Below are 11,556 nucleotides of genomic sequence, written 5' to 3' on the forward strand. Positions count from 1 at the left end.
TGAAGATACATAAAAATAACTTCATCAATTACAATTGTGGCAAGTGCTGTGTAGGAAAAATACAGGTGGCTATGAAGTTTTATAATAGGAAGACCTAATCGTGACTTTTTAGAGTTAGAAAACACTTAATGCTAACTTCAAAGGAATATTACCTAAAAATTCAAAAGGTTGGTAGGAGTCAGCCTGCAGAAGGGGGTTGATGTAGGTAGGGGATAACCTAGGTAATGGGAACAGCAGGTGCAAAGGTCCTGAGGTGGGAGGGAGTTTGGAGCATTGGAGAAATAGAGGAAAACTCCTGTTAACTGGAGCATTGTGAGGGAGGGAGAGTGGTGGCACATAAAGCTGGGAGGTTGGCGGGGGCCGTATACAAGCTAGGCCTTCTCAGCCATGGTGAAGCGTTTGAACATTACTTGAAGAGGAATGGGAAGCATTGAAGGATTTGAAGCAGGAGAGTGATATGATCAATGATCATGTCCGTATCCACGGGGAGGTTGGATAATAGAGGACTAGAAAATGTCCACTGTCTTTAGCAACAGGCAGGCTGCTGAATTGTATAGGAAGAGATGATAGTGTGAAGGGGACGCATGTCAGCTGCTGGCCAAAAGGAGATGTACTTTTGATGAACATTTAATTCATGAGGGGTTACCTAAAGCTGTCATTTTTATCTCTCGCAAATTATCTGATAGAGAACATTTGGTAGCACTGTTGGAAATAAGAACCTTAAAACATGAAATTTTGTATTGTGCTTTTTTTTTTAGTGCAAAGTAAAAATCTTCTGACTAGAAACTGTTCCTGGAATAACTAGGGTCAAGCTTGTCTTTGTTTTTAAGTGTTGAAACGCTGAATCCAATTTCTTAGCTGGTGGTCACTCTTAGCATACTCAACAGGAAAATATTTTTATTTTATTGATTGATTTTAAAAGCTAAAATTCCAAGAAACTTAAATAAAGATTTCATTTAATTGTGTATATTTCTTTTCTACAGACCCACGGGGCGTTATTCTGTGAAACAAGTGCCAAAGATGGTTCGAATATAGTAGAAGCTGTTCTCCATCTTGCTCGGTAAAATTCTGCCTTATATTTGGAAAACTGAATGGAGGGTTGACTTTTCACCTCATTGGTGCATGTGTCAAATTTCTTGGCCATAACCTGAATGTACATTGGAAAACACTGTGTTGTCTTCGCTTAGTGGTTGGAGAAACAATTAAACATGGATTTTATAAAAACTGGTAATGCTTCCTGTTCCCTGTGAACATTGGCAGAATACCTTTACTGCCAAACAAAGCAGATGCATCTGGCTCGTCACTGACATTTCTGCAAAATGTCACCACAAAGCTAATAGTTGACTTGCATGAATCATTTCCAGGAAACAGATTTTAAATACAAGAGACTATTATGAATATAACTGTCTGACATTTTCTGGGGTAAAGGGGAAAAAAATGCAACAAAGCAAATTGTATATATATCATGCCAGTGGAAAGCACTTTGCTAAAATTATTACCCAGGTAATTATTAAGCAAGGGCAATGGTGTTAATAATAAATGACACTTGAGAGGTAGATTAGAATGACAATTGCATCATTGGAGAACTTGGATATAAATGTGAGGGTTTTAATCCTTGGCGTATTCTTAGGACATAATGTTATCTGTTAGATTTATCTCTTCTGCCTAGTTTTCTGCTGCAAATGAAAAGATGATTCTTTACTGGCCTAAAGAGATTAAATATATATTAAAAAAAAAAACCCAAAATAAAAAATCAAAACGTGCGTTAATAAAATCCAGGTCAATGATCTTTAATTGCTGATAAAGCAAGAACATAATTTTAGGTGTGTAATTCTTTTCCTGATCGTTTGTGAGGTTTTACAAGAATCTTAACTTTAGTATGATAATTGGCCTCTTCTGCTACTATATATTGACAATTAAAACACTTTGCAGTGTTTTGAAATACTGCTTTTCTACTAATGACTTGGTGGTTGGTGTTTATAGTACTTCCTAGAATAAAACTCTGTTAGGAGAGTCTTGGGCTGGGCCTCGGAGAGACCAGGCCCTCACCTGAGAGAGGAGACGGCCCCGGGACCTGAGGTCGCCTGCGTGTCAGGTGCCTGGGCTGGAGCTCAGTCTTTGAACATTATCTCCTTTGACATCAGTCCCAGAGGGGGAGTCACCTCCCTGCACCACACTGGAAATAATCTTTGTTTAAAGCCAAAACAGTGCACACTTTGGGTGTGACCTAGAACAGGTGGAAAAGAGGCAAATGTTGAAAGATGTCTAGATTCCAGTGAATTCCTTGTTTTTTGTCTGTGATTAGTAGAATCGTGGGCTAATATCACATTTGTCAAATGAGAGCCAGAGTAAAACCTTTATAAATTGGGTGAAATAATGGATTCCATGCACCTTTGAGGTATAGGGACCACCAGCCATGTTGGCCAAACAAGATCCGTTCAGTAAAGAGGGGGGAGATTCAGTGAAATGCCCTGAAGATGGAATAACTGCTGAATTGGTAGGTCTTTTCACCTTTTCGGATGGTTGTGTTGATGTTTCACTGAAACGTACCTGCAGATTCCTGGATGGAAGAGATGTGCCTTCTGAGGCATGGGGGAGGACTTGCAGGTCTTCAGAGCGTGGTTGGGCCCAGGCTGGACTGGAGCTCTGTGCCGCCATAGCCTTAGGCAATGGGTGCTGCATCGCTGCTCTGGCCGAGCAGGAAAGGATGCTGCAGGCAGGGCCCTCTGCGTGCTCACTGTTGCTGCCCAGCGTACTAGAGGATCGTGGCGTCAGGAGGCTCAACGTCCAGTCTGAAATCTGCCCCTGACTAGCTGTGGAGTCTTGAACAAGTCCCTGTCCTCCTTTAGGCATCTGTCGTCTATGAAGTGAGGGAGGGGGCTGAGAAAATGACCTCTAAGGTCCTCTCTGGTTCCAACAGTGTGTGATTCTGTATGTAAGAGCCTGTACTCCTCTGAGTAACATAATCTCTAATGCTGAATTATCTCATGGGGTCATACTAAATGACTCCAGATTGCCACATCACACCCAGGGTGCAGAATCGATCCTCTTTATTGTGTCGTTAAGATGGGAGAGGTTGTCACCGCCTGTGCTGCACTGAGTCAGCCAGGCAGGCCGCCCTGTAGGTGCCACACAGACTGGTGTTCAGTTACTTAAACCACCTTTGCACAAAGGTGTTTTGATGATAAGGCCACTTCTTGTGAATCACTTATCAAGGAGTTTTTAGTGCTGTTATTGCATTATGACCTGGTTTGAGGCCTCTAGCTTAGTTATGTTAGTGATGCGTTAAGTATGAATAAAGCAAATAGGTAAAGACTTTAATTTGCTTTATACTGTGCCTTCAGGTTTTCTTTTTTTTTTTTTTTTATTTTTTTTTTAAAGATTTTATTTTTTCCTTTTTCTCCCCAAAGCCCCCCGGTACATAGTTGTGTATTCTTCGTTGTGGGTTCTTCTAGTTGTGGCATGTGGGACGCTGCCTCAGCGTGGTCTGATGAGCAGTGCCATGTCCGCGCCCAGGATTCGAACTAACGAAACACTGGGCCGCCTGCAGCGGAGCGCGCGAACTTAACCACTCGGCCACGGGGCCAGCCCCGCCTTCAGGTTTTCTTGTCGAAGTACCTAAGTCTTAAATGGAAACAATATAGTCTCCACAGGTGAAATTGTCATTTTAGAAAGTTTCCCAGCCTTTAGAAAGTTACATAGAATGCAGAACATATCAGTCCTTGATTTGGATCTCATGATTCCCAACACAGGTCCTTTCACCCCGTGTCATGTCTTCAAACTTGAATTAGAAGAGTTTGTGGGAGCCAGCCCATGGCCTGATAGTTAAGTTTGGAGCACTCTGCTTTGGAGGCCCAGGTTCAGTTCCCAGGCGCAGACCTACACCACTTGTCAGTGGCCACACTGTGGTGGTGACCCACAAACAAAATAGAGGAAGGTTGGCACAGATGTTAGCTTAGGGCCCATCTTCCTCAAGCAAAAGGAAGAGGATTGGCAATAGATGTTAGGGTGAATCTTCCTCAGGAAACAAAAAAAAAAGAGAAGTGTGGATTTGCACTGTCTGAAACAGAATTCATTTCTGAAGGGAGACCATAATGTTTGGTTAACAATCTGAACGCCTCTCCTGCTTCTTGGAACATATCTCAATCTGAGGAAAAGTTCCTCCTGGAAATGCAGTTCCCTGTAGTTCTCACAGGTCGTCTGTCACAACCAGTGTCCGATGGTAAGTAAATCTGCCATGACCAGAACCACAGGCTCTACACATTCTGCAATAGATTCACATTCGACAGGGATTTAATTGATCAATGGCCTGAAATTTGAGAAAAACACAAAAAGCTCCGGCTGATCTGTCAGCTCAGCCCAAGTGCCAAGCCCATTGGGTGTGAATGTGTCCAGAAGACTGAGTCATTAAAATGCAGCCTTAAGGATATGGTAGTTTTTGGTGAGGTAATTCAATTTTCCCAGCCTTAAACCTGTTTTAGATATTGGAAATTTTATCCTTCTGATTTCCTTAAAGTGGGATATGCCTGCATTTTTGGTAGATTAAAGAAACTAAAGGCCAGATGAAAGATGGGAGTACCTATTTTTCTCCCTTAATATTTGCTTTCAGGTTCGGTAATGTCCGCAGTATTATGAGCACTCAGCATGTGAAAACCCCACACTAGGTTCAATAGAGATATCAAAGGGAATATAAGACAGCTGTGCAATTGAACCCTGGTCAAGAAAACATGTGACCAGGCAGCCATACGATATGTAGTTGATAGAGGCCATTGGACCTCCCAGAGGGGAGAGATGTGCGGCTCTCTGTGATTGTCTTGTGGGGATGCTGTGATTATTATACCCATTGTACAAATAAGATAATTGAGATCTAGAATGCTTAATCAGCTTGCTCAAAGTGACACAGCTTCTAAGTGGCAAGGTTGAGAGTGGCACAAGCTCCACCTCCTGATGGGGAGTGCCAGGCACTGACGAGGGAGGGCAGAATTGTCTGGGGCCATCTGGGGAGCTCCCTCACCCACAGCTTGTCACTCAGCCTGTCGAAGGTGGGACTTAGAATCTGCATATTTCACAGCATCCCCAGGGCTGCCTTGGGAAGGACGCTTCCTTAGGGGCTTTTCGTAAGATCACGGAGGTCTCTCGGTGTGGCCCCTACTGGTTCATTCTAAAAGTAACTTAGGAAGAGGCAAAAGGAAGAGATTTTTTGCTGGATTTTAACCATTCTTTGTTATCTCCATGCTCAGGTTAATGAAAGAATGGCTATAGAGTCGTTATTGCTTTTGCTAAGGTCGGCAAGCATTAGTTGCGGATGGAAGCCAGGTTCTAGAGAGTTAAGGAGTGAGCTGTGTATGTGGCACACTATAAAGCAAGAGAGAGCAAGAGTAGGCTGTGAGTGTGTGCATGCACATGTGCATGTGTGTCTCTGTGTGTGCTTGTGTGTGTGTGTGCACATCCTGGTGCTCAGAGGGCAGGCGCAGGAGCAGTCTGCATGGTTAGAATCCCAGCTCTGCCACTTCTCCAGCTGTGTGACCTAAGAGAAGTTTCTTAACCTCTTTTTGCCTTCATTTCCTCACGTATAAAATGGACACAACAAATTCATGTGGTTCTTGTGAAGATTAAAGAAGTCAGTACCTATGAAGCGTTTAGAGCAATGTCTGGATGGCACACAGAAGCACTCAGCCGTGCTGTTTTTATTTCTCCAGAGCCATTTGTGGTTTCATTTTATACCTCAGTAATCCTTCCTCTCTCTCTCTCTAGGGAAGTGAAAAAAAGAATTGATGAGGATGACAGCAAATCCATTACCAATCTGACTGGGACCAATTCCAAAAAGACAATCCAGATGAAGAATTGTTGCAATAGTTAAATCTCAAACATCCTCGGCCAGTGAACTCCTTGTGTCCAGAGTACCGAATTTGTGTGACTTGCTTGCTTCTTAGAGTGGTGCATCCTTTGGACACTGTCATATGGAGTGTACAGTGTGGGAAATCTGAACTATGCTCTTGGGTCCCTCCAGAACCCCGGCTCTTCTTCGCTAGTTTCAGTGAACAGTTTGGTCCCTCAGGTTAAATATACTTGTCTTGTCCTTACAGTCTTAAAATATAACATGTAAATATTTTTAAAGTGGTAAATAATCACATGCTCAGATCAAAGCTGTAGAAGAAACTCACTGATGTACTTAGATTCATGTGGTAGCTGACTTTGTAGATAACCTATGATGATGTTTACTTCAAATATTCAATACTAGAGTACTAGTAAAAGAGGGGTATCATCCTAGCTTTGCTGTTAACTAGCCTTGTGGTCTTGGATAGGTCCCCAGCCCACATTAGACGTTTCGTCTCTGTAGAATAAGCAGCGTGGCCTGGCGGGCCTGGGCTGTCTCAGATTCTGTAGCACCTGAAGCAGTGGGAGGAGAGCACCCCAGCCCACACTTAGTAAGGACTCTGGTTATTCATACTTTGTAAACATTGGAGTATGGATTTTTCTCACTTCTGAGGCAAGAACAGAATTTAATTGAGAAAAAGTGGTAGTATTTTAGGCTCCAGTGGAGACAGAAAAATCTATTTTTTTATGTATAAAGGAAACATTTTTGTGACAAAAATAGCTGTATATAAAAGAGGGTATTTTATAATCTCAGAAGACTTATAAAGTCTGTGGTTTAAATTCAATGTTAAAAATTCTAGTGAAACCGTATAAAAATTCTTCAGAAAATACAATGCCCAGGAAGGTTGTCACTCTTCACTTAAAAAATACACAGCGAGTTGTTGCCAGGGGAGAAGGAGGAACTGGGAGTGACTGTTAATGGATATGTGGTTGATTTGGTGGATGATGAGAAGGTTCTGGAATTAGACAGTGGTAATGGTTGTACAGTTTTGTGAATACACTAAAAAACACTGAACCATGTCCTTTAAAAGGGTGAATTTTATGGTATGTGAATCATATCTTACTAACAAAATATGCCAGTACTTAGAATGATTTAACATTCTGCCAAATGAAAATATGCGTGCTTATTTCAAAGCTTCCCATGATTTAAAAACATAATCTCCAGTATAATGCAAATCCCGACTCCCTAGTCGCTGGCATTTAGTTCCTTCAATAATGAACAATGAAAGAAATGGTACGTGTGGTTTTGGAAAATAATCTCTGTAAAAGAAGAGTTGCGGCTGGGAAAGGTGAGTCAGTCCTTTGTTTAATGTGACTGATGACTCATCCTCACCAAGGACCTGGTTGACCTTGCTCTCCTTCTGGAACCTGCAGTGCCTCCCGTCTTCCCCATTGAACGTCTCCAAGAGCTGAAGGAGTCCACGTCTCTAGAGGCCCCTAGTGGCGTCAGTGAAGCCTGGTTTTTGGTTTTCGGTTTTCAGTGCCCTGACCCAATGAAGTTATTCCCAGCCGGAGATTTCAACTCACCTTGCTTCATATAGTTCAAGCCCCGGGGAGCTTGCTGGCAAAACTCAAATAATAGCTGTTATTTATTGTATTATATAAGCTAAAAACATTCCTTTTTGTTGAATTAGAACAATTCCTTGTAGCAGTTTTTCTATTTATGATTTTATGATTGAAACAAATTCTCCCGCTTCGTTTTTTTTCATGAAATTGACAGATATGTTACACATGCAAATTATAAACTGCCGTGACGTCAGTTAACTTTTAAAAGCATGCCTTCTCTCTGCGGACGACATCTAGGTCTTTCACGGCAAAGCTGAATCTATCCTTAGCACCTCTACCATGGATTCCTGTTCCTGTTTCATGTGTTTTGGTCCCAGAAAAAAAGTTTACATTTTTGACCTAACAGAATGCCTTGCTTGTGAGGCACTGTCACACTGTGGGGAAGGAGGGCTTGTTATTTTTGTGCTGCGGTGAGACAAAAGTTTTGCCACTGCTCTTTGCCTTGGGCATCCGTGGAGCCCCGGTGAGAAGGGACCTGATGTGTATGTGTTGACATATGGGATGTGTGTTTAGGGCTTTGGTGCAATTGCACACATGTGTTAGTATGCATTTTCTTGTGTTGCCTTTATTTATTTTCCCCAAAAGTGTCTCTGTATTTGTCTGACAGTCTGTACATAGAGTGTACCTTTGCTACAGAAGTGTTACCTTGTCTCTGTCTCTGGATTGCCTGGCAGTGCACCCAAATTGGGAGATTTACAGAGGCCCCCTTGTTAGACAAAGCAATTATCTTTAACTGTTTGAACCCGGATAAATATTTTGGCAGCAGAATCCACATTAGAGATTTATAGCTCTGGTTAGCAATCTTGATTAAAGAAAAGCTACTTAAAGCTCTTTCAGCTGCATTGGTGGGAAATCATAATTGTTACCAACATTTGATTTCATGAAGGTGTTCTCAAATTTAAAGTGTATTTTCAGTAAGAACAACAATATTTAATATTTTTAGCTTAGACTTAATTTGATACATTTGCATAGTTCCATGCAAGTAACTCATCTTGACTCAACTTTTCCTTTGAGAGCTTTTAAAATCACAACTGTACTATGCTAATTTTTTATGTATCCTGACACATTGGATAATATTTTAATTTCATCATGGAGAAGAGCATTGGATAACATTTTTCACTGTTAACTTTTAACCTCATACATTTTCATAATTTATTTTTTTCCACTTGCTGCTTTGTATGACGTATGTGACACTTGATTATTTAATACTAAATGTGATTTGCATAAACCCAAGTCACACAGCCCTCTTGCCGAAGATAAAGTTGAGGTTAAAGATAAAGATTTATTTTCATATTTGTACAGTGATCGGCTTCAGAGTGATGGTTTTTGTGGGCTTTTATTGTATACGTGTGTAAGAAATTTCATAGGTGTATATTAAGTAGGCCTCTGAGTATTGAGTAATTGTTTTATGGTTTTGATTTATATGGTTTATATTTTCATAGTATCGGCCATATTTTGTTTATACTGTTTATTTCTCTTCAAACCATTAATAATTATACCACAAAGTGTAATTTTTATAGCAATGCAAATGTCTAAGGAACTACAAATACTTTCTGCGTTGTAAGCTCAATAAAGCACGCTGCCTTTGGCCTTCTGGGGGTTCCCTTCAGCTTTATCGCCGGCGTCCCTGAAGTAATTTTAATTCTACGACGTGCCTACATGAACCTGTGCCTCTGAAACACTGTCTTTTCCCGCCCAGGCAGCTGGCTGCTGGGAGAAAAGCATATGTCCTTGGTGTTGAGTGCTGCGGCCTAGCAGATCATCTTGGCCAGTGGGCTGCAGGTCTCAACCAGCTTGAGACCTGATGGCCAGGAATAGTGAGGCTTTTGTGGAAAAATTTCAGGATGTGCTCTGACCATCCTCAGGACCTCTCAGTCAGGGGTTAGTCCTTTCCTCTGACACTCACTCCTGTTCCTCGTGCCCCACTGCCTAGCTAACTCCTGCTCATCCTTCTGTTTTAGCTTAAACATCACGTCCTCAGGACATTTCCTCCCTCAACCCAGAAACTAGGATGAGGCTGGCTGCTCTCACTTTGTAGCATCGTTTTAATTGATGAGCATCCTTACTGCCCTTATACTTGTTTACCTAGACCCATGCCCTGGGCCCTGAGCACTATGGTCTGCTGCTGCCTCCCTCTGCCATGCACAGTGCTTGAATGGGTGATCAAAGAATGAATTGTTTCAATAAAGCAAGCTTTGCAAAGAGTTTCTGCAACACACACAGACACACAGTCATGGACAATATAAATAAGCGGCAGCATGTTTTCATGACCATGGGTCTGAGCTCTGCAGCCAGCCTGCCTGGCTTTGAACCTGGCTTCATATACTTACTAGTGGGGTAACTGTGAACAAGGGGCCTAACCCACGTGTACCTCAGCTTCTTCATTGGTAAAATAGGGATGATAACAGTACCTTTCTCGTGAGGGGGGGTTATGAGGACTAAATGAGTTAATGTATACAAAGGGCTCTTTTTTTTTTAACTTGGAAAATAGTAATCTATTTGTAAATAGAGAAGCAATTTTCAACACTAAGAGCTCAAGCTACCTTCATTTGTTAAGATATATCAATGGGATTTTAAAAAAAATCTCTCAGTCTTGCACTGTGATCACCCTCAATTAAAAAAAAGTTTTAGGGGCCAGCCCGGTGGCGCAGCAGTTAAGTGTGCACGTTCTGCTTCGGCAGCCCGGGTTTGCCAGTTTCAATCCCGGGTGTGGACATGGAAACTGTTCCTCAGAACTGCCATGCTCCCTCTCCTCCAGCCCTTTACTCAGGCTCTGCTTCTGCCTAGAACTCCCACTCTGTCCGCTTGTGGCATTTCCCTACCCAACTCCTGTTCTCCCCGCACATCTCAGTTCAGAGACTGCTCTTCCCAGCAGCTATTCCTGACCGTGAAGTCTGAGCCAGACCCTCTCCTCCATCCCTGCCACCGTGCCCATCCTAGCACTTCATCAGACTGGCCTGTGGTGATCAGCGTACTGTGTACCTAGCATGCAGGATGACTGCCGTCACCCACAGACCTTTACACTTCACCAAGTGGGTACTGGGGTACTGAGCACCCTTCTCTGCTGGGGTGCAACCTCCTGCAAGCTCATGATCTTCTGATCCCTCCAGACCAGGGTCTCAAGTTTTCTATGTCACAGACTCCTCTAAAGCTCAGGAACCTCTTGCAATGATGTTTTTAAATGAATAAAATAAAATGCATAGGAATACAAAGGAAATCAATGATATTCAAAGACTATTCCCAAGATATTTTAGAAACACTGTGATACTTAACAGCATTGGTGCTGTGCTGCTTTATTGGCATACTAAACTGCACGATCTGATGGTGGGTCTAATAGCCACCCTAGTTTTGACATAGGGATGAAGGTGAATGGTATTTTGAGACATCTGCAACAATCTAATGTAAATTGTAAATATCTGATTTCTATGGATGACACAGTCACAGGTACCGATAATACTGCTGGGGTTTGCCACCAGCATTTCATATTATATGAAATGCTATGTTTTAATTAGAGTTTAGGAAAAATAATTTTTTTCCCCATTCAAGATGGAAATATGAATTTCTACCCATAGACCCACTGGGTCCATGGCTCCACGTAAGAGCCCCTGCCCTGGGGGAGAAGCTGCAAACAGTATATGCAGGTGAGAATGCCCACATAGTAATCAACACCCCAAGCTTGACTTAGCGAGGTTAGTCTTCTCCCTGCTCTGGCTCAGGCCTGTGGCAGCCAGGAAGCCCCCTGTGGGAAGGGGGCTTGGTCTCTCTGCTTTGTCCTGCACCCCTAATCTACAACTTACTACTGATGCACTCCTCTTGATGGGCCAAGCAAGGGGAGCATGGTGCTAACACCATAGATGCTATTTTATATGTTGGCAAGACAGATCCCACAGAAGAAACAGAATGCACATGGCCAGCAGTTCTTGACCATCCAGTGTGCTGAAGTTTAAGGACAGAAGTTACCCTTGCAGGACTGTGTTGTGGCCCACTTCCTGCCTTGTAACTGTAGCTCTGAAATGATCCTGATGTAATTATCCTGCATAGAGCCAGGAACACTGGCTGAGGAAGTAAGGAAGGACTAAAGCCCTCAAAACAAAAGCAAAAATAAAACAAATC

The 11,556-nt window shown here is 42.4% G+C and overlaps 1 protein-coding gene across 1 annotated transcript in view; it reads left to right on the plus strand.

The window, feature by feature from the left end:
- Positions 1–9,031, plus strand: part of RASEF (RAS and EF-hand domain containing) — a 72,764-nt gene extending 63,733 nt beyond the window's left edge. The window contains exons 16-17 of the mRNA XM_046664688.1: positions 984–1,060; positions 5,755–9,031. Coding sequence (XP_046520644.1) covers positions 984–1,060; positions 5,755–5,860 — 183 coding nt within the window. The 3' untranslated portion in view covers positions 5,861–9,031. The remainder of the gene's footprint in view (positions 1–983; positions 1,061–5,754) is intronic.
- The last annotated feature ends 2,525 nt before the right edge of the window (positions 9,032–11,556 follow it).

Source organism: Equus quagga, chromosome 6 (genome assembly GCF_021613505.1).
Source record: "Equus quagga isolate Etosha38 chromosome 6, UCLA_HA_Equagga_1.0, whole genome shotgun sequence".
Lineage (NCBI taxonomy): Eukaryota > Metazoa > Chordata > Mammalia > Perissodactyla > Equidae > Equus > Equus quagga.